A 27,974-nucleotide genomic window follows, 5' to 3' on the forward strand; every position below is an offset into this window, starting at 1 on the left:
ATGATAGCATGATATTCTACTACTTTTCGAATATACTAATGTGTAAATATATTTCAAACCATTTGGAATTCTTCTTAGGTGTATAACAATAGTACATGTGAGAAACATAATCTCTGAACATTTCACAGATGCATCATTAATTAGGAATGTGTAGCACCTATTTTTTTGTGGTTTCAGTGCGCATGTCGACGCACACCTAGATACATTTTAATAAAATTCACCATCAGAATCAGGGTAAATCTTAATATTTGACTAATCCTCATTAGTTATAAACACATATAAATGATTTTATAAATATTAAGAGGTAAATTCCATAACGTATGAATTCACCGTTTACACATTTCCAGCACACGTTAATGAAATAAAGTACTTTGTCATTTAGTAAATCAAAGTCTGTGTTATTTACCCAAATGATATCATCTAGCCTACATCATTTCTGCATGCATTTACGATGCAGTAATTAAAGGTTCTCTTGTCTTGTCATATTTTCTTGAACTTGTAATTGGTGCACGTTTATAAATTTTCTCTCAGAAATGTCATGATTTGGTTGGTCATGTCATTAAAAAGTTTAAATGTGGTTGCCTCTCCAACATCATGAACAGCTGCTATGCTCTGACTCAGGACAGGAAGATTAAAAAAAAAAAATACGAAGTTTATGCTAATATTGGACCTATGATTGGGGCGTATTGGTGCAAAGCTGCTACAGGCCTATGAAGAAGGACTTTACAAGTTTGAAACGTGTCGGCCAATGACCATTGATTTTACCTACATTTGCCAGAAATTTAACCAATAAAAGAGTGCCCAAAGTGAGTGCGTCTTCGTTCTCCTTTGCCCGGAGGTGTGAAAATGGAATTTAATGGCTGGAAGACGGCACCACTGCATTATCATGTGCAGACCTGTGAGGCTGGGAACTACGGCCTCGTTCGGGACTTTGAGCAAGGTTTTGATTGTAGTTGGCAATTTCGGGTGGTGAAAATATTTGTGGCTGGCTTTAGCACCTACCTACTGAAGGAGAAATATAATTGCATTGCGCCCCTAATGACATCAGGTCCTAGAAAGCAGTGGGAATTTTGGGTTCACTAGATGTTTATTACGAGCAAATACGAAGATTATGCTAATTTTGGACCTGTGATTGGGGCGTATTGGTGCAAAGCTGCTACAGGCCTATGAAGAAGGACTTTACAAGTTTGAAACGCGTCGGCCAATGACCATTGATTTTACCTGCATTTGCCAGAAATTTAACCAATAAAAGAGTGCCCAAAGTGAGTGCGTCTTCGTTCTCCTTTGCCCGGAGGTGTGAAAATGGAATATATATATATATATATATATATATATATATATATAGATATAATCAAAGGTGGGGGAGAAAGAAGGAATAGCGATCCATTCAGCTTCCTTGTTCATATATCAAAAAATCACTTGGGGAACGGATCACTTGTCCTGTGTAACCAGGGTTTTTTTCATATAGTGTACTGATAAAAAACCCTCATTCACGTACAGAGGAAGGGGTGGCGGTATATCTTGGTTCTCCGCCTTACTCTTTGTAACGTGACAGCATCATCATTGGGTTAGTTGTTATGCTTCCTCCATCAGGAGGTTAACCCCTGGTTAGAACAGTAGTGATCAGTGATAGAGAGGTTATGTACAGTGACTTAAAACAGGTGGTTGATTTTAAAAAAAAAACTCGTAAAGCCAGGTAGGAATATTTTAATAGGTCTGGGTTTGAGATTTAGTAAAAAATAGTTCAGTGCGTAGGAAGGTTTATTATGGATCTCCCGCGCTTAGTATGTCAGTAAAAAAGGTCGACATGTTTCAGCCCTTGTATATGCCTGTTAGGGTCAAATGGGCTTTCTTCAGGACCTAGAGTGAAAAATAAGTGAAAATAGAGTGTGGGAGACACAGTGTGTCTCGTGTGATTAACCCTTATCTATTCAGGTTTTTTTTGTCGGGAACAGGTGTATTATCCTGTACCTGGTAAGGTCAATAGTACCTCATTTCTTATTTACGTGGGCATCAAAGGTTACCAGTGGGTTAGTCACCTGCTGTTGCGCCGGTGTAGCACGGCTTGTGTTGTCTCTTCCACTGATGACCCGGTAGTCTTCGCCTTCTTCATGAATTGTTCCCACAACAGAGCTTGTTCTCGTGCTGAGCCTTTGGCAGTCCATTAACCCCCACATCAGCCTCTCTCAGACCTGTAGCAGCCATATTTAGACCCTGTTACCAAACCACTGATTTACATGTTCCCAAGACCCACAGGTTCTGTCATTCACAGGCAAAACATACTGTCAGCGCATTCAAAATGTGCCCCATTTCAGCATGTATCTAAACTTGCCCGCTTTCCATTTGAGAAATCGCACTCCCACAACAAACTTCCCATTGTGGGCACATAATGCAGGTATCTGTGTCCAGTCAAACTTCCTGAAACAATGTCTGTAGTCCTCATATCCTGACATGTGCAGGTACTTTTTTCAGCAGGATCACACCCACCAGCACCACTGAAAAACTTCTCACACCTGCACGTTGCTGTACTAGGCCCCTTTTTTCCCTGAGCACTACACCATAGAGAAGATTGCACCTTTAAAATGGGCCATTGGATTTAATCTCAATCAAAGATGAACTCAGCAATGTAATTGTAATTCAACTTAACAATGTGCACCAGAAGGCTTCTACAACATGCTTCATCAATGCCAAGTCTTGCGCTTTCTACATCAGTTTCTTTAATTTCTTCAAAGAGCACATGCCAGAAAATTAACAGGCAGGCTTGCTTTAATTAAGTCTCCTAAATTGGATCACGGTGTTCCTCACATCACCATCCTTCCAGTCAATGGTGCAAGGCCTTATCCTCCCTCACACTGAATGAGGCAGCTCTATGTTTTCCAGCCTTGCCAAATCCACTCTTACTTGTTGATAGACTTTCCTCTACTTCACTGGAGATTGCCTCACTCTACTACTTTAGAACTAAATTAAAAGCCCTCTTCTTCTTTCAGTACCACCACCCACCTCCTTTATTCGCCCTCAAATAAACATTGTAAATTCATGTATTTCTGTTTAGTCAATTGTATCAATGTGTGAGCATTAGTAAACGTCTGTCTGTGACCTTCCCCCCCCCCTTTATGTCAGATCAGGATTTTATGGCAAGACAGGAGGCTATCATTATGCATAAACACCTTTATTCGCCACCTCTGCAGCACTTCAAAGTACTTAGAATAGAACCAAACGTAAAACACTAAAACAGAACACTCAAGTCCCATAAGATCCTGCCGACCGCCATCTTCTTCCTCTTTTGTTTGCTGCTTCTGGAGCAGATAAGTACTATGTTTTTTATGAGCAATAAGACAACGAATCTTGCAGCTGGTTTATGGTATGGAGACCGAGTAAGAATATCGGAGGAAGCAAGGAAAGAGTTGGGTTGGTGGATGGAGAATTTGAATGCGTGGAATGGTCGAGCAATCTTTGGAATGAGGGCAGACTTTGTGTTGGAGACAGACGCAAGCCAACTTGATTGGGGAGCTGCGTGCATGGGTCAGGTGACTGGTGGAGTATGGAATTCAGAAGAGAGGAAGGAGCATATAAATTGTTTAGAAATGAAAGCAGGGCAATTTGCATTGCAAAGTTTCAAGAGTATGTTCCATGGCTATTCGGTATTATTGAAGATGGACAATTTTACCGCAGTAACTTATATAAACAAGCTAGGGGGAAGCAGATCAAAGAAGTTATCAGAGATTGCAAAAGATATTTGGGAGTATTGTTTGGAACAGAAAATAGATCTACAAGCGCAATATCTTCCGGGTCGGGAGAATCTAGAGGCGGATTGGTATTCAAGGAATCTGTTAGATTTCAGCGACTGGAGGTTGGACAGGGAGGTGTTTCAGGAGATACAAGTACAGTTCGGTCCTCTGGATCTAGATCTGTTTGCTTCGAGGCTAACTTACCAGTTGGAGGAGTATTTCAGCTGGAGGCCGGATCCGGGAGCTCTGGCTGTGGATGCGTTCAAACAGATTTGGAAGGGGAGGAGGTGTTATGCTTTTCCTCCTTTTTCAATGATTCAGAGGGTGTTGCTGGAGGTAAGAAGACAGGTTGTACAGATTGTTTTGGTGACTCCTTTTTGGATAAGTCAGGTTTGGTTTCCTTCAGTTCTCGAGATGGCGGTGGAAGAGCCTTTTTTGGTTCAAGCATTCAGTGGGATGTTAATAGGACAAAGAGGGGAAGAACATCCTTTGGTTCAAGAGGGTTCGCTGAACCTTCTAGTTTGGAAGATATCAGGGGATCTGAGGGATTCGCAGATCTTTCGGGAACAGCTTCAGAATTACTCAGAGAGTCGTGGGCTCCAGGCACGAGGAAGAAGTATAAGGGGGTATGGACAGTTTGGCCATGTTGGTGCATGGAAAGGGATTTGGATCCCTTGGAGGCTGATGAGATGATGGTTGCGAATTTTTTAGCAGAATTATTCGAGAAGGGTTTATCATATAGGACTATTAATTGCTATCGTTCAGCGATCTCAGCAGGACATGTTTTGATTCAGGGCTGTTCAGTAGGCAGGAGTCCGGTGGTTTGCAGGATTATGAAGGGAATCAGGTTGAGGAGGCCTCCGAAGTCAAGATATGGTTCAGTATGGGATGTAAATTTGGTTTTCAAACTGTTTGAAGAGTGGCCAGGAAACAGGTTTTTGAGTTTGAAACAACTATCATGGAAGTTAGCGTGTTTGTTGTGTTTGGTTTCTATAAGAAGAATTTCAGATGTTAAGGCCTTGGATGTGAGTTGTAGGTTTTATCAACCTCAGGGAGTAATGTTTGAGATATGGAGGAGAACCAAGACTATGTCTAGTTCTGTGTTTTATCCAAGGTTGGATGATTTTCCAAAGATTTGTATTGTCAGGTGTCTTAAAGAATATGAGAGTAGGATTGCGGAATTTAGAGCGGATGGAGTGGATCAATTGTTGATTTTATATGTAAGGCCATTTAAAGCGGCATCTACAGCTACTATAGCCAGGTGGGTTAAAGCAGTCATGAAAGAAGCAGGAGTGAACTTGAGTAGTTTTGCAGCGCACTCGGTAAGGGGTGCTATGGCTAGTAAGGTTATGATGAATGGAGGTAATCTGTGTGATATTTTGAAGGCTGCAGATTGGTCTAATGCAGATGTCTTTAGGAGATTTCTTTTTTTTTTATTGAGCATGTTGCAAATACAGTGTTGAAAAAGCTTTGAACATGCATAATGATAGCCTCCTGTCTTGCCATAAAATGCCGATTCTCATTGATTAATTGCATAGAGAATCGTGATTTTATTAAAGACAAGGAGGCTATCATTATCCCTCCCTCCCTCCCATAATAGAGGGTGTGGAGTTAAGGATTGTTATATAAAGAAGTATGGGTTGTGAGTAAAAAAAAAAAAAAGGTTATTGGTAATTGTTTTTTTCTTTGCAGATAATTGAAGAAGTTTGGGATTTTAATGTTTATTTGGAGATTAAGAGTTTTTTCAAGGAAGAAGAAGTGATGGGAGAGAAGAAGAGAAACAAAAGAGGAAGAAGATGGCGGTCGGCAGGATCGTATGGGACTTGAGTGTTCTGTTTTAGTGTTTTACGTTTGGTTCTATTCTAAGTACTTTGAAGTGCTGCAGAGGTGGCGAATAAAGGTGTTTATGCATAATGATAGCCTCCTTGTCTTTAATAAAATCACGATTCTCTATGCAATTAATCTATGAGAATCGGCATTTCTCTATATGTCTAAAGCACTCCACTGCTGTCAGGAAGGCCAAACGGAAACTCTCCACGGAGGCAGAATGAAGATAGTTCCCAATGCCCTCCTCCCGGAGCTCACTGCGTTAAATTCAGCTGCTCCAGGCAGGGGGAAAGGGGAGTTGGACAGAGAAAGAGACACTCGAGCTGGCCTGGCTCCCTCCTCAGTCTTCAGCGGGATTTCAGGGAGACCTAATGCACAGAGGGAGACAGAATGCCTTTCAATACCTTCTCTACCTACTTAATATTTCAAGTTCATTGCTCTCTCTTTTTCTAAGCCTTTCTCCTACCAGATCTTTTGCTTGAGTATTGCCTCTCTTTATATTTTTCGATGTTGTTCTGTTCACGGCTTTCTATTGACCTGTATATAGCACAGAAATACACTAGGTTACTCTTCACTTACTTCCTTCAGAGTTCCACCTTATCATTACTCTCCTACTCTTTCTTACCAGACTTTGGTCTTAGCCGATTGGACAGTTTTCAATGCTGTTTGGATAACCTGTGATTCTTTCTTCCGCTACCAGTCTTAGCTGCTTGGAAGGATGGTTGCAGTGAAGTCTTGAGGCTCCCTTGCTCTTTAGGAAACGCGCAAAAAGGGACAGGGAAGGATAGACAGGAAATGGGAAAGTTCAAGGAAAAGCGCTGAGGGCGGGAAAGGGAGACGGAGCTTGAGGGGAAGCAGGTGAAGCAAGTTCTGCGAAGTGGAAAATAAACTGGACAACTGTCTCTCCGATTCTGCCACTCGAGACACTGAATGTACACTCTCACCGTAACTGCTGCCTGACTCCAGGTGGACCCCTTGCTCAACGGTAAGCCTACCGGAGGACGAAGAACCCTGGAGATACGGACGCTACTCTGAACTCTGGAACTCTGGTATCTCTTCTTCTCTCTTCCGCAACTCTGGTTCAGTTCTCCTGCTGACTAAGATTGTTTCTCTCACTCAGGCTTTGAGTTTTCAATCCTCTCGGAGATGTATTTCCAAACACTTACTAAAGTTCTGTGAAGACAACTGTCTTTCCAAGTATCAAGAGTTCTTTTGTGAGGAGCGTGAGTTAAAGCTCCCTCACATGACTATGGTCAAATTGAAGTGCGCAGCACGACGCGCTTCGTGAGGAGACGAACTCTCGTGATCCCGCGAGACTTCAAATGTAATGGGCTAGTCAGGTAAACTCGGCGGCCATCTTTGAACGAGGTCCCAAGCTCTAAATACTTGTCCAAAAATTGCAGAGGGAGGGCTTAACCCAAACTCGATGCAGTCCTAACGAACTGCGCGGCGTGATTGTAGCATTTAGCCCCATCCTGACAGTACCCCCTCTCAAAGACCGATCCATCGGTCTTGGTTTCAGGGGATGTTGTGCATGAAATCGTCTAATTAGTTTAGGAGCATGTACATTCTTTGCAGGTTCCCATGACCTTTCCTCAGGACCAAACCCCTTCCAATCCACTAAATAATGTAGAGTTCCTTTGCTCCTCTTGGAATCTAGCACTCCCTTTACCTCATATTCAAAATGTTTGTCAACCCTCACTGGGGGGGGAGGCCTGTTTAGTCTGAGGTTAGGAGCTGTCTTCTTTAGAAGGGATACGTGAAACACTGGATGAATTCCTAACTGAGCAGGTAATTTCAATTTGACAGTGACCGGACCTTGAATTTGTTCGATGATAAAGGGACCTATGAAGCGAGGTTGGAACTTCCTATTTCCCTTTAACCTAAGATGCCTTGAAGACAACCATACTGACTCTCCAACTTGATACTGTGGTGTCTTCCTTCTGTGTTTGTCTGCCTGTTTCTTGTAGCCTGCCTTAGCCTGTTGTAAGTTGGATTCTGCAGATTTACGTGCCCTACTCAGATCTGTGAATAAATCATTGACTGCTGGAACTCCAAAATCTCCCTGGTTACTAAAGGGATTAGGATGTAACCCAGAGTTTAAATAAAAGGGAGAATACCCTGTGGAAGCATGTTTGGCATTGTTATGTGCAAACTCAGCCATCCATAGTAAATCTGGCCAGTCACCTCCCTGATCTAAGAGAAACAGACGCAAATACTGTTCAAGCTCTTGGTTCACTCGCTCAGTCTGACCATCGGTCTCAGGGTGATAGCTAGTAGATAGTCTGACCTCCACTCCCATTCCCTTCATGAACGCCTTCCAAAAGTGTGACACAAATTGGGGTCCCCGATCTGAAATCACTAACTTGGGAACTCCATGGACCCTTACGATGTTTTCCCTGAAAAGACGAGCTAATTCAGAAGCTGAAGGGATCCCTTTGACTGGAATGAAGTGACTCATCTTGGTGAAAGTGTCTACAATTACTAAGATGGTGTTGTAACCCTTACTCAGTGGGAGGTCTACTATTAAGTCTAATGTGACGGTGTGCCAAGGGTGCGGTGGTGTGGGCAAAGGCTGTAACAACCCCTGTGGTGCCTGCCTGCTAGCCTTTCCCCGGGCACAGATCTCACAAGACTCTACATATTTCTTTATTTGAGAATTCATATTCGGCCACCAAAAGTATCTCTGGACCAGATCAATGGTCTTCATAGCTCCCTTGTGGCCAGCCAACGGCTGATCATGGCAGTTTTTCAAGACTTGTTCTTGGATCTCCTTGGTAGGAAGGTATAAAGCCCCGTCTTGATAGGGCAAGGAATTAATGACTTGCCGACCCTCTTCTTGACTGGCCCACTCAGCCATCTCGGCTTCAGACATTAGCTCCCGGATTGTTTCTTGATAATGGGCTTCAGAAATGGTACACACAATCTTGGATTCAGGAATTATGGGTTGCGGAGTCACAGAATGTTCGGTGTCTTCGGTTTGAATCCGGGACAAGGCATCCGCCTTCCCATTCTTGTTTCCTGGTCGATAAGTTATCACAAAATCAAAATCCGCGAAGTATAGAGACCATCGTAGTTGACGGGGAGTTAACGTTCTTGCAGATCTTAGAAATTGAAGGTTTTTGTGGTCTGTAAACACTGTAACGGTGTGTCTGGCACCTAACAAATGATGTCTCCATTCGACAAAGGCGTCTTTCACAGCCAGCAACTCCTTTTCAGCGATGGTGTAGTTTACTTCAGCTGAATTCAGTTTCCGAGAATGATAGGCCACTGGATGTAGTTGCCCAGTTGACTTGTGTCGTTGAGACAAAATCCCACCAATTGCTTGATCAGAAGCATCAGCTTCCACAAAGAAAGGTTCTGTAGGGTCTGCATGAAGCAGGATGGGAGCAGTGGTGAAGCTCGTCTTAAGAAACTCAAAAGCTTGTTCAGCCTCCTCTGTCCAGTGGAACTTCACACCTTTCTTCAGCAATCTGGTAATTGGAATGATCTTCTGCGAGAATCCCTGGATGAATCGCCGATAGAAATTAGCGAATCCTAAGAATCTCTGAATCTCTTTCACATCCTTTGGTGACGGCCAGTCAACCACCGCTTGCACCTTCTTTGCTTCCATGGTGATTCCTCCTGGAGATAATACGAAACCTAGGAATTCCACAGTTTGCACATTAAAGGCGCATTTCTCCAGTTTTACAAAAAGTTGATGCTTGCGCAATCTCTCCAAGACTGCCTTTACATGATTTGAATGTTCTCTTGGGTCAGTGGAATATATCAAGATGTCATCCAAATAAATCACTGCGATCCGATCCACCAAATCTCCCATAATGTCGTTGATGAAATGTTGGAAGGCTGCTGGAGCGTTGCACAAGCCAAAAGGCATGACTTGATACTCAAATAATCCGTACTTCGTCCTAAAAGCAGTCTTCCATTCATGGCCTTCTTTCATTCGGATGAGATGATAGGCCCCACGAAGATCCAATTTCGTGAATATCTTAGCGTCCTTTATCTGATCTAGGAGAACTGAAATTAGAGGCAAAGGGTAGCGGTTCTTGACCGTTACCCGATTGATTGCACGATAATCAATGCAGGTTCTCAGAGACCCCTCTTTCTTCGGAATAAAAAATAGTGGCGAAGACACTGGGGACTGCGATGGTCGAATAAATCCGTTGGCCAAGTAACGATCTAGGTATTCTTTCAGATAGCAGTTCTCCGCTTCAGTTAACGCATAAACCCTACTGCAAGGTAATGCTGCCCCAGGTTCCAGATCGATGGTGCAGTCGTAGGAACGATGTGGAGGGAGTTTCTCGGCCTCCTGTTCACTGAAGACTTCTTGGAATTCTTGATACTCCGCTGGAATTTTCATGGTGTTTATTACTCCAATAGACTCTCCACTAAAAGACAGCAAGGTGGCCAAAGATGGTTCGGGAGACTCGCTCTCAGAGGAAAAGCAATGGTCAGCACAATAGACGGAATCCATCTCGATGGTTCGATCTTCCCAATCGATGGTAGGATTATGCAGGGTCAGCCAAGGAAGTCCCAAAATTATCTGAAATTGCGGGGCATCAATCAGGTTGAACTGTAAGATCTCGCTATGTCCATTGGACTGAATCAATTCCACCATTTCGGTGTGATGGGTGATCGGGCCTGATGAGAGGTTAGTACCATCAACAGCCCGAACTGACTCCTTCCGCTCCTTACGCATAGCCTGGATTCCCATCTTCTTGGCAAATTTGATATCGCAAAAATTGCCAGTGGCACCTGAATCAATCATAATTGTCACTCCTTGCCGCTCTTGCCTCCCAAATCTTAATTTCATCTGTAAGGTTAAATGTGGCGCCCGAGTCTGAAGAGTGTTCGAAATTTGGTGATCACTTGGAGTCTGATTTTTCTCCTTCGCCATCTGAGCGACTCCGCCTACAGATGGTTTTGGGAGTTTCCCGGATTTGGGGTCTTCGGCCTCTTCGGACACTCTCTCACAAAATGCCCAGATCCTCCACAATACATGCATAGTTTCTTCAGCCTTCTTTGATCCTTCTCCTCCTTACTCAAAGGGCCACGAACAGACCCAATTTGCATTGGTTCACTTTCTACCGTTCCACCAGTTGACTTATTGGGTTCTGTCTTCATTCGGTCAAAGCGGGGATAATTCCAGCGAAAGTCCTTCGTCTTCCTTTCGCCCCTTCTCTCTGCGCTGCGAAAATCGATTTCAAGAACTAAATCTACCAGCTCTGAGAATTCGACAGGTCGCTTGGGAATCTGTGCTAAGGTATCTTTGATGTCATCACGTAGGCCTCGATAAAACAAAGCTGATCTCTTCTCCTCTGGCCAATTGGTCTCCACCAATAGTTTATTGAACTGGGTTAAGTAAGAGATAAGATCCTTATTACCTTGGCGCAGTTCTAAGAGTTCATTATCTGTAGCTTGGGATACTCGACGTCTGTCAAAGATTCTGAGGAATTCTGTCTTGAACTGTTCTAAATTATATAAAAAAGGATCGTCCCGAGATACTAATGGCATGGCCCAATTTGCAGCATCCCCTCCCAAATAGGATAAAATAAAGGCCACTCGTGATTGAGCATCTGGGAATAAATTGGCCCGACACATAAAATGTAAGGAACATTGGGTGAGGAACAGCTGCGCCTTCTGAGGGTCTCCACAATATCTTTCGGGGGGGGCCAAAGGAATGATAGGGGACACGGAGTGTACCACCTGTGCTACAGTGCGTGGATCTTGTTTTGTTTGTGCATCACTAGGAAAGGTTTGAGCGGAGGTTCCCCCTGAGGATATCTCACTAACTCTCTGGGACAATAACAGTGTCTCCTGTCTAGAAGCCATAACCTCCTGCCTTAAACTCTTATTTTCATCACTTAGGGTGCCTAATTCCCTCTGAATCCCCTCCAACATATCCCCTAAGGCCTTTAAACTAAACCCCTCCGCCATTCTGCCCAGGTGAAGGAAACTCGTGGGCACTTCAATCTGTCAGGAAGGCCAAACGGAAACTCTCCACGGAGGCAGAATGAAGATAGTTCCCAATGCCCTCCTCCCGGAGCTCACTGCGTTAAATTCAGCTGCTCCAGGCAGGGGGAAAGGGGAGTTGGACAGAGAAAGAGACACTCGAGCTGGCCTGGCTCCCTCCTCAGTCTTCAGCGGGATTTCAGGGAGACCTAATGCACAGAGGGAGACAGAATGCCTTTCAATACCTTCTCTACCTACTTAATATTTCAAGTTCATTGCTCTCTCTTTTTCTAAGCCTTTCTCCTACCAGATCTTTTGCTTGAGTATTGCCTCTCTTTATATTTTTCGATGTTGTTCTGTTCACGGCTTTCTATTGACCTGTATATAGCACAGAAATACACTAGGTTACTCTTCACTTACTTCCTTCAGAGTTCCACCTTATCATTACTCTCCTACTCTTTCTTACCAGACTTTGGTCTTAGCCGATTGGACAGTTTTCAATGCTGTTTGGATAACCTGTGATTCTTTCTTCCGCTACCAGTCTTAGCTGCTTGGAAGGATGGTTGCAGTGAAGTCTTGAGGCTCCCTTGCTCTTTAGGAAACGCGCAAAAAGGGACAGGGAAGGATAGACAGGAAATGGGAAAGTTCAAGGAAAAGCGCTGAGGGCGGGAAAGGGAGACGGAGCTTGAGGGGAAGCAGGTGAAGCAAGTTCTGCGAAGTGGAAAATAAACTGGACAACTGTCTCTCCGATTCTGCCACTCGAGACACTGAATGTACACTCTCACCGTAACTGCTGCCTGACTCCAGGTGGACCCCTTGCTCAACGGTAAGCCTACCGGAGGACGAAGAACCCTGGAGATACGGACGCTACTCTGAACTCTGGAACTCTGGTATCTCTTCTTCTCTCTTCCGCAACTCTGGTTCAGTTCTCCTGCTGACTAAGATTGTTTCTCTCACTCAGGCTTTGAGTTTTCAATCCTCTCGGAGATGTATTTCCAAACACTTACTAAAGTTCTGTGAAGACAACTGTCTTTCCAAGTATCAAGAGTTCTTTTGTGAGGAGCGTGAGTTAAAGCTCCCTCACATGACTATGGTCAAATTGAAGTGCGCAGCACGACGCGCTTCGTGAGGAGACGAACTCTCGTGATCCCGCGAGACTTCAAATGTAATGGGCTAGTCAGGTAAACTCGGCGGCCATCTTTGAACGAGGTCCCAAGCTCTAAATACTTGTCCAAAAATTGCAGAGGGAGGGCTTAACCCAAACTCGATGCAGTCCTAACGAACTGCGCGGCGTGATTGTAGCATTTAGCCCCATCCTGACAACTGCCCTTCAGGGTTTGGTATCTCATTACCCTCAAATAAAATGAACAATATAAGGGTTAGCATTTCATTACATTGATGAAAATATGTAGGTCAAAGATATTCCCACAGTCATTCATTTTTGCTGAATTTTTGGATATAGCAAGTTTTAAACCAATTCAAAGAGCTTGGTGAAAATAGTTAGGGCCTGCCTCTCAAAAGCTTCTTTTCTCTACTGGGCTACGGTGTATTAGATTCTAAAAAAAGAATGCCACAGCAGAGGATGATGGGTACTGACCCTGTAGAAGCACTTACTAGAGACAAATCTTGTTAAGTGTTATCTAAAAGGTATTAGGCGATGAAATTGTGATGACCATTGAGAGATGAACATGTTGAAGTCTTTCACCTATGTATTGCTCGAGTGTCCTTTAAAAGTGCTTACTAATTTGTGAGACCGTCAGGACACAAAGTTGTATCATAGAGTCTCTTATATGATGATTAAACTTTCTAGAGCTTTTATATACTTAAATCATAAGGCAATTCATATTTTAAATTAGCTTAAACATCTATATGCATAACAGATTCTTAATTCTTTGACAATATATTTATATGAATTTCAACTTGTCCATAATAATTAAATTTGATCTAAATCTTGACATGCTTACATTGCTGGTTGTTACATTCCTTGAACCTCAAAACCAGGATCACAGATTTATATACAGCTTCATTGGCATCCATATCAAATGTGCTAGTTCAAGTGTAAATTTGTCAAGTGTAAAAGGAACAGTGGCACTCTCCAGACTAAAAGGTAAATGGGGGTTCTTCTTGAAGATAATGAAGACAACCTTGATGATTTCCTTTGACATGTTTATTCTAAACGTAGAAAACATGAAAAAAATGAATGAATTTGAATGCTAGTAGGTATACCACATTTTAAAAATAGGTAAGGAACTAATATAATGGGGTGGGTTTAGAGTTGGGTGTTAAAATCTTTCAATTTGTAGTGGAAGTGATAAATCTTCCACTGATGTATCTCTATCAATTTAGAATTCTTCTGCTCTTTTATGGATATTGCAGCAGTATTTCAGCAGGCAAGATCGCCACATACAGAGAATCCTCCAATTTAGGATTCATAACTTCTTTCACAGTGCAAATATTTTCGTTATTATCATACTCCAAATGGAGCCAATAAGGAAATGAACAATAAATTACAAAATCTAATTTTAAGATTATATTGAAATATAAGAATTATTGGTTTGCAATATTTAAGGATGGTATTTTTACATTTTATTTCAGGATTCCCATGCCAAAATGAAATGAACAGAATTCAAAAGCTAAGTCGAGGAAGAAATCTTATGGGTGAGTTTGGTTCGGTTATTTTAATGTAAGCAACGCTATACGTTACTCTCACCATATGATTTTGTTTATTGAGACAGGAATTACTAGTTGCAAAAATGTAATGTATCAAATGACATAGTAATTTCAGACAGACATATTTTAAGCAAAGCAGTTCTGGGACATCATGCCTTTTCAGAGCATAGGGGTCTGATTTCCTGGACTTCCAAAGGGAATTGTTACTGTTTCTATTGCTTTAAATTTCCAATCTAAAATCACTTGTCTCAAAGTTCTATTGAAAAGTATTTATTTTGGAAAAATAGGCGACAAGTTAGCTTATTTTTGGACTTAGCTGTTGCTCACTGATATAAATGTATTGTTGAGTTTATGAAAAAAAGAAGTCAACAGAAGATAAAGTTATTAATTATTTACAAGGAATGCATTTTTTTTTTTACATTTTTGGTGCAACATTTTGTGAAATCCACCTTCAGAAGTTTTCAAATGCTCAAGTTCTACCACTCTTGTTTTTTTACATCCATTAGGTTGACCTCTTTTAGATTATTAAGCCAGCCTAACAGACTCTAGTATTTTTTTAAATAAAATTCCTTAGCTGTAGATATTAAATTTAACTAATATGGGAATTGCAAACATTTGTGAAATGACTGACCAAATTTAGGAATATTGTTCATTGGCAGGGTATGCCCAGACGTGGATCCCTTGCTCACTTTGCCACTGGATTCAAGCTAGCCTGGCTGAAGAGGGCTGTTAGCCCGAAACCGGTCTCAGGATGCTTGCTTCCGGTCCAGGGAAGACATGGCTTGCCAGTTCGGTCTGGACTGTTCCCATGAGGCACAGGGTCAAGACTGATTTGCATATAGCTGTGTCTGAACTGGGGTGGCAAGTGAGCTAAATAATGATGATGGATTTAACCCAGATATGTGACTGGGGGTGAGTGTTTGAAAAGTTTCAGCACTCCGTCCATCATCTCCTTGTGTTTGCTTTGTTCGCCCTCAGTTGGCAGGGTATGCCCAGACGTGGGTCCCTTGCTCACTTTGCCACTGGATTCAAGCTATCCTGGCTGAAGAGGACTGTTAGCCTGAAACTGGTCCCAGGATACTTGTTTCCTGTCCAGGGAAGACATGGCTTGGCAGTTCGGTCTGGACTGTTCCCATGAGGCACAGAGTCAAGACTGATTTGCATATAGCTGTGTCTGAACTGGGGTGGCAAAGTGAGCTAAAGAATGATGATGGAGTCAACCAAGATCTGTGACTGGGGGTGAGTGTTTGAAAAGTTTCAGCACTCCGTCCATCATCTCCTTGTGTTTGCAAATTTAGGAATATACTAGCAAAGTCTTAAACCTGGCCTTTTTGAAGTAAGCGGCTCAAAAAATCATTGTTCGAACTTCAATTATTGTACAGATTGCCAAAGGGCCAAGCAGTGTTAGATAAATCCAACACCTATGAAAGTTTGCTAGAAAAACAGGCCCAGTAGTAGTCTCTATGGGACTACTACTGGGCCTGTTGTTCTAGCAAAATTTCACAGTAGTGCCTATCCACCTTTGTGAAGGGTTTGTTGCGTGGAGGAAATTGCACAATGAGGTTTCTTAAAATGCCAAAGATACTTGGAAAATAGAAAATAATTTTTTAAGTATTTGGAACCATTAACAGTAACGCTCTCAATAAAACAATTAATTTGTGAAAAAATTCATTTTGATTAAATTGCATCTCCCCTGCATGCCGAGTGGGAATCGGTCCCAAATATGTACATTTGGGGGAAAATTTCACCTAAAGATTATCCTGATTCAGTTGAAAGCTGGTGTTGATATTAATGGAGTTATTGATTCCCAGATAGGGGACTGTAAGTGGTAAAATGTTAATTGGTTGTATAGAACTTGAGTTGTATTAGTATTCAGAGGATAGGTGGATATTGCACTAAATCTCTTTGCTTCTATTAGAATACTAGGGAGGGCAGTTATAGGATTAGATGTGAATATTACCACGTCACCTGCGTGTGCTACTACTTTGCATGAGGAGTCATTCAGAATCAAAGCAGGGAGCTCCATACATTTATTTAGATAAGATTCCATATATAAGACAATCAATTGTGATGAAAGAGGACAGTCTTCACGTGTAACTTTCCTGATCGCAAAACCTTTGCTGAGTGTCTCCATACATACCACCCTGGCTGTTAAACCTTTATAAGGTTTGAATGTGGCTGATCCTTGTGTTGCCAAAGCCAATGTGTCTCAGTATCTGCTGGAGAAAAGGGCACGAAAGCTTGTTAAATGCCTTTTCAGCATCCTGCAGGTTCATCCAGGCTGATTTACCATGTACACTGGCAATATAAGAAATGAAAACGGCAAGGTCAGTATACATTGTGTGTCTGTACCTGTGATAAAGCCATGCTGCATTGGATCGACCCAGTTGGTTATCAGGGGGAAATCATATTTACAAGAATTGTTGTACATATCTTTGTGTCTCAATTGGTCAATGATATGTAATGATATAAGCACACAGTTCTTCACTTTTCTACCCTTTGTTAGTAATACAGCAATATAGTTTACTTTCCATGGTGTAGGGATGTCCTCCTTTCTATCAAAAGAGTTGAAAAGAGATAGTAATAATGGAGCTAGTACATAAGGGAAAGTTTTATAAACATAAGGAATCAGGATCAAAACTTTTCCAGAAGGTAGATCTTTAATAGCTTTCTCTAATTCTTGTCTTAGGATAGAAGTTTCCAGATTTGTCTGCTAATTTGCAGTAATGTGCGGAGCTTAATTTGTTCTGGATATAGCTCATGATACCTAAATCAGTCGGTGTGGGCTCTGACCGATATATTTGCCATGGTAATTGCAGAATACTTAGATAATTGTATTTTCCTCATGAATTATTTCATCTTTGAGATCCCTTATGGCTAGGAGTTAACATATTAACATATTAAGGTGTTCTTTGATTCTTCTTAAGGCTAATATTGTACCCCTATTTCATTGTTCTCAAAAGTGCCATAATCTGCTATGTTGAATCATACGAACAGCCTTATCTCATAATTGTTGTTTTAAAAGCACTTTTATTGTTGCTAATTGATTTACAATTGTATCTGAGGAGACAAGTGCATAAGGATTTGTAAGTGACTGTGCAAATTACATTTCTGAATTTTGCAACAAATTACTGAGATCTGCCATCTGGGTTTTGGATTCCTTACACGGAGAAATTGTATGCGAGAAAGTGTTTCCCCGAATACTAATTTTACTCTGTCCCAAACTATGTGACTTGGAGCTGTATTTTCATTATCACTGATGTATTTTTCTATGTGATCGGTCATATAATTTTGATATGTTATATTAAGTTGATAAATATTCACCGTATAGTTTTAGGAGGTTTTTTTATCCATTTACTTAGAATTTTAAATGTGTGAGAATTGTGATCCGATCTCAAGCCAGTGAACCCACCTTCACTTGAACTGTTTTTTTATTTATATGTCAGTAGGTTGGGACTTTGAATTTCAAATTATCACTGGCCTGTGCTCTGTAAATTGATTGCACATTCACAGCTCGCACCTGTACTGATGTTATGAGGTTTGTGCAAAATGTGCAACATTTTCCCCACAGCCTTTCATTACCATTATATTGTCTTCATCATTCATAAAATAGTGAGATTGAGATATGCATGTAAAAAGTTGAGCGTCTCTTGAAAGCATATTCCTGTTTATTGCTAAATTTTAAGATGTGTTAACACTGAGAATATGTACATAACATCCCAACATCTAGAAAGAAAGAGTGGGATAACTTACATAGAATTATAGTTTTTACAAGCTACACATTTGACACTTTCTTTAGGCATTGTGTATATTGATCAACACCCAAGACCATGTCTGGGGGAAAGCATTAATCATTTAAAGCTCTGGACAAGGCATCAACCTTCCTGCTCACAATAACCTTGTCATGAAGTGAACCCAGTCAAGCACTTGACCAACTACTCAGACTTGTTAAGGAAATATAAGGCAGTCTAAAAGCACCTTTGTTTTTGTTTCTGAGTCCCTGTTGGAATCTCGCACTGCCATGTCTGTTGGGGGAAGAGCAAGCTCATTCTATTAGTGTGACTGGGAGGGCCAGCCTTGTAATTATCAGTGTTGGGGACGGTGACTAGGACATTGATTTCAGAGGCGTAGTACATTATGTTAAGAGAAGGTTTGGGTCATCTAATGGACTGCTATGAGTTATTTTATGGCTACCCTCCAAAAGGAGAATCGAATACTTGATTGGACCTTTAAGCAAGCATTGCAGAACCAATTGACTTTTGTACAAGCATTGGAAGAAGGGAGGAATATTCATCTTACACTCCAGAAAACAATGATAATTGCCCTTCTTTTGTCAGGGGTTTCTGCTGGACTGGTCGTTCCTATCAGGGCTGGAACCGGCAACCTACTGTTTAGCTCAGACCCTGATCATAATTTTAAGCTGCATTTGCGATTGCTATCTGCTATTTGAAGACCATGTGCCTTCAGCTAGAGAGCGCTCATATAGTAAATGTGTGGTTCTATAGGCAGATGAACCCCCCAGTCTATAAGAAAGAGTTTCTCCAATTTGGCTTTTTGAGCAACTTGGGAAGTACATCTATTACAGTCTCCAGCAACCGTCCTAAAGCTGTTGTAAAGTTGAATGAGTTTGAAGGCATAAAATACACCCTCTTGAAAGTTCATCTACTACAGCCTAAGTGCTGGTGAGCAGGGATGTCATGGTTAGTGAATCCTTTTTTGTAAATAAAGCCTCAGAATTTTAAGTTAACCTAGCATTACCGATCCAATAATGAACTGCTTTAATTTGGGCAAACTCTGGTCCTGTTTAGAGAAAAGCCAAGTCTGAAAAACCTCCCCAGGCCAACCTGCTGTAACTACAATAGAATTTCTATTGATTCCTGCTCACCAACATCATCCTCTTGACTTGTTTGAACTCAGAGTTATGCACAAAAAGAATTGACTGAAAAAATCAACCAGGAGTATCCAATGGTCTCAAAACCTGAATCACCTGTCAAGGGGTATCTTCTCCCACCAGAAGCGTTGGTGTTTAGGATCTTTCTTTTTTTATCAAGGGTTTTCATTCACCATATCTGTCTCTGTGGGCATGTGTCAGTATACACCTTGTAACTGAGGCATGCTTGATTTTTACTTTATACTGAAGACAAATTAAAATCTTAGGGGCCGATTACGATGGCGGGCGGGCAAAGTCCGCCCGCCATCGCAGCTGCAAAAGGGACCGCCCGCCATAGTTGTGGCAGTCCCACCATACGCATTATGATGCGCCCGCCAGTGTGGCGGCTGCATCCTGTATATTTTACATTGCGGCGGGTGGTGCTGCAAGCAGCACCCAACGCAATGTAAGAAATACATGTTGTGCTTTTACATGCACAATGTGACAGGCACCGCTCGGTGCCTGCCACATTGTACATGCAAACGCCCCACCCACCCAACACCCTGGGGGCCCGCAACTGGTCCCCAACAGCAGGGACTGCCAGCCTTTCCATGGCGGCAATGGAGCCATGGAAAGGCTGATCACAACCTGCATTGTAATATGGATGGCGGTGTCTTCCAGACACCGCCACCACATTAAACCCGTTTTCCGCCGGCCGACGAGTCGACCGGCCGAAAAGCGGCAGGCGGTCTTTCCGTCCGCCGCAGACCCCCCAGCCATCATAATATGGCGAGGGGTCTTTGCAGTCAGGATGGCGGGCGGATCGCCTCTGCCGGACCGGCGGTGGCCACCGCTGGCTGGGCCGGGGCGATCCGCCAGCCATCGTAATTGGCCCCTTAGAAAGGAACTACCCCCTACGTCCATTCACCTGACTGTATTCAAGGTGTTACTCTCACCTACTCGCTTATATGATTGGTAGTCCATTGATAGATTTTAAAAAACAAATAGATTTTCACCTGCCTGAAAGAAAATATTGGGCCTGTTCTCTTCAGTGCCGATGACTGGTATAATTGACTTTTACTGGAAGCATTTAACAATATTGTTTCAACTGTTGATCAATGTTTTCCATTGTAACTGTTTTTGTCATTTCCAGTCAATATATTTTAAACTTTGTTAGAATGCTTAAGTTCTTAATATCGCAACTATGTTGTTATTTGACATATTGTTTCTTAGGAAGTAGTAGCTACATCACGCAAAAAGTGAATTTTAAGTCCCCAGATCGGAGTCTAACACACTCAGTCGCTGTGCCATACACACCCATTGTATATATCTCAAACAAATAGTTTTAGTATGTGGCTAAGCCAATAAAGGTGAGACAGAGGTTATCCTTAGGGGAATGGTCTTCAAACTTGGTGGTGTTCCGCCATGGTGCAGAGTGGCACCATTTCCAGGAGATGCTTTACCCACAGCAGAGTTGGAGCTGCAAAAATGTAACAGATATTTGGAAGGGTTGGAGGAAGGGCAGCCAGCTAATGGAAATTAAGATAGCTTGAAAGTACTGCCTGCTGAAGGTGTCCAACGGCCCCAGGGATGGTGGCGTGGGGCATCTTGCCTTGCAAGTGTTGCTATTTTAATGACCAACTTACCTTTCAAGTGTTACTACTTATATAAACACCAATTGGCTTAAACTTAAGTCTAATAAAACAGGAGTCCTGCTGATTGGTGGCACGCCCTCCGTCTGGTCTTCCAGCTCGTGGCCATCGAACTTGGTCCTATGCTTTCTTTTTTTAATTTGTTGTCCTCATTCGCCATTAGATATACACAGAGCTATTTGGATTTCTCCGAGGCCTCCCTCTTGATTGGCGCCAGCTAGAGAGATCTGTATCTAGATGGATGCACTTTACGCAGAACCACTCTTTACCGTATTTGGTTTGTTCTGACCTTCTCTCTGAGTGACTCACAGAACAACCAGAGGGTTGAAGTATCCCAGTGTAGAGGCATAATCATTGTACTATATTCATACCATTTTCAAATGTGTCTAGCCAATCAACATATGGTAACCATAAATAATTTTTCTTACTCCTCTTAGTCCGTGAAGTTTTGTCAAGCTTCATTGTGTATTTAATAGAGTTGATCCAATCTAGAACTGTCGGAGATATATTTTTAATCCAATATTTACAAATTTCTCTCCGTGCAAGTAAGATTAAATAAAACAGTAGTTTTTTTTTGTCTGGGAGCATAGACTCATAATTTAGTGATTCCTGAAAAATACCAGCCTTATGCTCACCAGTATATTCACCCCAAGCATGGCTTTAATACCTTTACATACACTGTCCGAGAAATGATGCAGCATTGGGCAGCTTAAAAACATATGCACTTCATCCGATTTTTTGGGGAACATTTAGGGCATTTTGGAATGGCTCCCTTCGCAAATTTGGAGAGCTTAAAAGGAGACCAGTACACCCTGTGGAGACAAAATATGTGATTTCTCCTTAGGTTTGCAGCCTGAACTGTGGAATACAAGGTGTTATAAGATGCTTGTTACACACACATGGGGCCGCTCCTATTGGAATGACCTAAAAAGTGCTGAGTAGTGTTATGTGAATGTGAGTGTGGACATCTCACAAAAGTTACGGACTGGCCATAATTCTTCTGGATGGGACCCGGGCAAGCTCTCTCCCCACAGTTCCGATGGAAGTTTAAAATCACCCTTTGCCAGATCAATCAACAGCCAGTATAGGTTTGCCACCTCTTTCTTTCTTCTGACTTTTCTCCTCTAGGCAGTCTCCAGTTCATTAGATATACCAACAGTTGTTCCGACAGCTTGGTGCCAGCTCTTGATTTGCGGATATTTAAATTTAGATAGCTCGTTAGCCATGATGCCCCTCAGATTTTCCCAAGAAAGCAGAGAGCCCTCTGGTGCAAGTTGGGCCCAGCTCGATATTACGGCTGTTTTTAAGGGAGGTACTAGAGAGTCTTTTGTCCATTCTGGAGAGCCCGGAGCATCCCAAATAGGGGCCAATGCACTATAATAGCTGATTTTCAATATTTTCCTGATTTTGTACCATGTAGAGGCCAACCCATTTAAAGTCTTTAAGCGTACCCTTTTAAAAAATCTGGGATCGCTGAATTGATATGTGAAGCCTTGGTCTCCTCCCTTCAGGTCTAGCAACATTACCTTTAACATTCTCCCAATGTCTGAGATATCTGGTTAATTTAGGAGCATTTTCCCAGCCCTCATGAGAAATATCCATGCATAGAAAATTAAATCCGGCAAACACAACCCTCCCTTGTTTTTATCCTACTGAGTTTTTTCCACGAAATTCGTGTACTTTTAGATGCCCATATAAAACTGTTTATTTTTGCCTGGAGTTTCTTCAGTCCCTCCTCTTTAAAGGCTAAGGGGATATTTTGGAATAGGAAAATAAGTTTAGGTAAAACCATCATTTTCATTAAATTAACTCTACCGATTTTTGTTACAGGTAATTATGCCCAGCTGGTTAAAGAATTGCATATCTCCTTACTGATTTTATGAAGATTTGTTTCTGGGATTTTCTCAATAGTTTTGTGTAATCATGATGCCCGAATACCATATTTCTTTTTTCACAAGGTGTACCTGTGTATCCACATTCCAGGTCTTGGAGGCACTTATCTCGTAGCCAGAGACCTGACCAAACTGTTTAGCCACATTGCATATTATTGGAATTGCCATATTTAAATCTGACGTATAAACCATCAAATCGTCAGCGTATAAGGCCACCCTTTTTCCCAGTTCTTATACTTAAAGGGGTATATTCCAGTATGGCATCTGATCTTTACAGCTAAGGGTTCAATGTACAAGTTAGACAGTAAAGGTGATAATGGGCACCCCTGCCTTGTCAACGTCTGGCTTTTAATGGGAGCAGACATGTTCCCGTTCACGAAAACTCTAGCTGCGGGGGTTTGATAAATCAAGCTTACTATCCTGCAAAACGTTTCCCCCAAATTGCATAGTTTCAGTATCTCCATTAGATAGGGCCAGTTGACTCGATCCAACGCTTTTGTGGCATCCAGTGTAATAATAGCTAATGGTACTTTATGAAGTGTTGCTAGGTCTATTGCCCCTATCAAGTTGTAGGTGAGGTCTCTAATTCCTCTCCCCTGAACAAAGCCTTTTTGATCCTTATGCAACAGACCTCTCATTACTCCCTTTAACCTCTCTGCTAAAATCTTAGCAAATATTTTATAGTCAAGATTAAGCAGAGAGATAGGTCTGTATGAATCACAGGAGTTAGGGGATTTTGATGGTTTAAGGATCAGAGCCACTGTGGCTTCATTCCAAGATTACGGCATATTCCCACCCTCTTCGAAGATATGGGAAAATAGCTTCTCCATTACAGGGGTAAGGATCTCCATCAGACAATTGTATAGTTCTGCAGGTAACCCATCCAGTCCTGCTGCTTTCCCAGATTTTTCTGCTGCTGTCGCTTTCTTAACCTCGCTTCTTGTGATTGAACTATTGAGATTGTGAGATTCTTCCTCATTGATTTCATTCAGGACATCTTGGTCCAGCCAGGCCCTTATTTCTTCCTCCTGGACAGTTAAATCCTCCCAGTAAACCTTTTTCGAAATGCTTTTGAAAAGCCTCTTCGATTTCTACAGGACTCTTAAGTATGTTCCCAGAGGATTTGCATCTTAGTTCTCTTATGAATCCTCTAGCCAGGTCCTGTTTGGTTTTCCAGGCTAGAAGCTTTCCACAGCCTTCCCCATACTCAAAGTGAGCAAGTTTACTAGCTTGCCATTTCTTTTTTACCTTAATTCGATCACCCCTGCAAGTTCTAATTTGAGAGAATGCAACTCTGCCGAGGTATCTCCTATCGGTGAGCTACTCTCATGGGTTGTGAGCTTTTGTTCCGGCTTCTGGATACTACACTCAACTTCCTCTACCTCAGCGCTGTATTTCTTTTGTCTAGCAATCTGGAGTGATGTTATGCACCCTCTCAAGAAGGCTTTATAGGTGTCCCTTACAATTTCTATTGGAGCACTGTCAATGTTGGTTAAAAAGAATTATTTTGTTTCTACACTTAATCTCTCTATTACTTCTTCCTCTAGTAGATTGGCATGGTCTAAAGTCCATCTCCTATGTGTCGGTCTGACTGGAAATTTTAGGGCTAGGGTTACTGCTGAATGATCTGAGAAGTGTACCCCCAAGTGTTTTATATCCTTCACCCAGCTTTTCAGATTGAGACTGACTAAAGGAAATCTAATCTGGACTTGTGGCCATACTTCTTATTATGGAAGGTTTACTCTCTTCGGTTTCACATTTTATCTCTCTATTCATCAACCCATCCTAACTTTTAGAGTTTTTTATCGTTGATCTCATTTTACAGTTCTGTGTTGCCCTACTTTTTAGTGAACAATCCATAACTGGGTCTAAAACCACGTTCAAGGGAGGAGCCTAGCGCTTGACCAAGATGGCCGCGTGAGCTCTGAGCTCCCAAGACCCTCGTGCCCTCCGTCGACTATCCTGTCTCTAATCCTGTCGGTATGCATGGCATCGTGTGGATGATCTGTCAGGGAGGCGATTGATGCTACCCGCGGTCGGATCGCCCACCGGGAACCGGACTTATGCCTGGCGGACGATTGCGGCCTATCTCCGAGGGATGCCAGGCGCTAGAGTTGGCAGGCTGCCCGACTTCTAGTTGAACAACAACGGCCAGGCGAGGTGTGAACAGTCGGACGGAGGTCCCCGTCCTTTCACTTTCGCTTTCTCTCCCTTTGTCAGCCCTGCCCCTGGAGAGCTCTTGGTGGCTTTATTACCCTATGGACGCTCTGCAGGCTACTCTGGTGGCCCACTGCAGAACTGATCACCCCTGATTCCTTTCATTGAGAGGGACCCGTCTTATCTGAACCGACCTGATTGGTATCAACCATGTCGGGCAAAGCAGAGGTGGATCGGCTGAAGGCTAAGTCTACCAGGCGGGGAGCCTATACCCAAGTCAATAGTATGGACCGCTATGCTCTGCAGAAGGGATCACCGAGTGGGTCGAGCCAGTCGCCGGATACCCAGAAGGAGGCCTCGCCTTTGGCCCCGGAGCTCTCACTACAGGATGTCATGGGCGCGCTCGAAGGGATGCAGACCTCGATTGGGAGACAGTTCGATGCCCTGGCGCATAAGGTGGATGCCATCTTGGTGGATGTTAACCTGATCCGTGCGGACTTGGGCAAAACGAATGAACGGGTTAGGACCCTGGACCTCAAGACCACGGGCCTCACCGAGGACGTCACGGAACTGCAGATTGAGGTTCGTAAGCTGAGGACCGAGAGTGATCTCGCCGCCCGCCGGCTGGAGGATTTTGAGAGCCGGGCCAGGCGCAACAACGTGCGCGTCATCGGGGTCCCGGAGTCCTCGGATGAGGCTTCGGTTGACCTGCTTGTCGAGGACTTGGTGCTTAATCATCTGAAGCCCAAGGGTCTTGGAAAGTTCTTTGCGGTTGAAAGGGCCCATAGAATGCCGGGTGGGAGGCCCAAGGTGGGTGCCCCACCGAGGCCGATTGTCGCTCGGCTCTTTCATTTTCGAGATCTGGACGCTATCCTGCAAGCATCGAGGGTGACGGGCCCGGTCCCCTTCCAGAACGCGTCGGTGAATTTCTACCCGGACTTCACCCAGCAGGTGCAGAGGCAGAGACAGGGCTTTCTGGGGGTGAAGAGGCGGCTTCGGGAGAGGGATCTGAAGTATGCCATGCTCTTCCCTGCCAGACTACGTGTGGTGCACGAAGATCGGACATTTTTCTTTGACTCTCCTGTTATGGCCGATGAATGGCTGGACGCTTTGCCCCGACGACGGACGGGGGAGGACATTGCCGAGGATGGGGACAGTGGCCGGGATGGGCAGGGCTGATTTTTCGGAGCCGGTCTGACTCGATTTGGCTATATTTGAAGACTTGAATAGAGTGCAGTCAATGCGGAGGGCGGCGGGAGGACGAGGGGTGCTCTTTTCCTCCCTTAGGGTACTTTTTGTAGATTTTTGGGGGTTTTTGTAGGGCGACAGGCACTGCAAGTTGGGGGGGCTTTGTAAGCTGCCGCAGGGGTGCAGGGTGGGGGGGGTTCCTGGGATTTTGGGTTTGTTGTTGGGGGGTTTATTTCTGCAAGGCATGATGATTCTTTCCAGGACTGTTCCATGGTGGCTCTTCGGGAGTGGGGTGGGCCTCTTTACGTTTGAGGATGGGGGGTAGGGGTTTAAGTGTTATAAGCTGGAATGTTAATGGTTTGGGGGATCGCATTAAGCGTGGGATTGTTTTGCAATTCTTGAAACGGTCAATGCCGGATGTTGCCTTGCTGCAGGAGACGCACCTTATTGGTAATACGTGCTATGCTCTGAATAGGAAGGGTTATAAATTCATAGCACATTCGGGATTCTCCTCTGGGTCCAGGGGTGTGGGCATCCTAGTCAGAGCCTCGCTACCATTTGAGGTGGACTCCACCATTGTTGATGATAGGGGGAGGTGTGTAGCGGTGGCGGGGCGGTGGGAAGGAAGAACTTTGGTTTTAGTTTCGGTTTATGTCCCGCCGGCCCTGCAGGCCTCCACGTTCACAGATCTGGGTAGGGCCCTGCTGGATCTCCCGGGGGGTATGCTTGTGGTGGGAGGTGATTTCAACGCTGTTGGCTCTGGCCTGCTGGATAGATACCCGCCCAGAGACACAGGGGGAGCTCAGAGGTGGCTCCCAGACTTCCTAAACACGCTTGGCCTGATAGACTGCTGGAGGCTCCGGCACCCCACACAGAGCCAATACACGTTCCACTCCGGGGCGCATTGTAGTCTCTCCAGGATTGATTACTTACTCACTCTGGCTGCGCATGCCTCATTGGTCTCCGAGGCGAGGCACATGGCGCGTGGTATATCTGACCATTCGCCAGTGTGGATCCGGCTGGATCTAGGTCGGGAGGGAGGAGGAAGGGTGGCCCCTATTAACCCGTGGTATTTCCGAGACCCCAAGATGCGCAGCGCGCTGGTAAAGAAAGTAGATAATTTTTTCAAGGATAATCAGGGATCCGTGGACTCGGCAGTGTCGCTGTGGGAAGCATTTAAGACCGTGCTCCGAGGGGAAGCCCTCTCCCTAGTAGTAGCTGCCAAGCGGCGGAGAGATGGCGAGGTTCTGCAGGTTGAGGAGGAGATCGCGGCTCTGGAGGGAGCGCTGGAGGAGGAGGTTACAGAGTCCTCACTGCATGAGCTTTGCTTGAAGCAAGCTGAGTATAAGGACCTGGTGACGAACGCCGCTAAGACCCTCAGCAGGGAGCAGCAGGGCCGATTGTATGATGTTGGGGACAAGGCAGGGAAACTCCTGGCTTGGCTGGACAAAAAAGAACGGGTCAATAGAGTTGTGCCAGAGTTGACGGGAGAGAGGGGAGAGGCGATTGTGGAACCTGAGAGGATTGTACAGTGTTTCTCGGACTATTTCTGTAGGGTTTATGCCTCAGTGTCGGATAGGCCGCCCGAGGACTCGTCTGACCTCCTCCGTGATATCGAGTTGCCCTGTCTCTCCGACATAGATAGGGACGATCTAGATGGCGACATAACGGTTGACGAGGTGGCGGGGGCTATCCGCGCGTTAAACTCGGGTAAGGCCTCGGGACCGAACGGTTTGCCGGTCGATTTGTTCAAGCTATTTCCGGATAGGGTCGCCCCTCACCTGCGTGCCATGTTTATGGAGGCGCGGGGGAGTGGGACCCTCCCGTTGGACCAGCGACTGGCGACGATCGTGGTTATACACAAAGAGGGCAAACCCCGAGATAAGTGCGCCTCATATAGGCCTATCTCACTTCTTAACGCAGAGCCGAAAATTCTGGCTAAAATCCTGGCGACCCGATTGATTAGGGTACTCGGTGACTTGGTCCACCCGGATCAATCCGGCTTCATCCCGCACCGAAACACGGCGTTAAATCTTCG

At 43.8% G+C, this 27,974-nt stretch overlaps 1 protein-coding gene across 1 annotated transcript in view; it reads left to right on the forward strand.

Moving 5' to 3' along the window:
- SPOCK1 (SPARC (osteonectin), cwcv and kazal like domains proteoglycan 1) overlaps positions 1-27,974 on the forward strand; it is a 1,975,354-nt gene that overhangs the window by 1,875,700 nt on the left and 71,680 nt on the right. Inside the window, exon 9 of the mRNA XM_085618015.1 lies at positions 14,103-14,165. Within this exon, the coding sequence (XP_085474141.1) occupies positions 14,103-14,165 (63 nt within the window). The remainder of the gene's footprint in view (positions 1-14,102; positions 14,166-27,974) is intronic.

This window comes from Triturus cristatus, chromosome 7 (genome assembly GCF_964204655.1).
Source record: "Triturus cristatus chromosome 7, aTriCri1.1, whole genome shotgun sequence".
Lineage (NCBI taxonomy): Eukaryota > Metazoa > Chordata > Amphibia > Caudata > Salamandridae > Triturus > Triturus cristatus.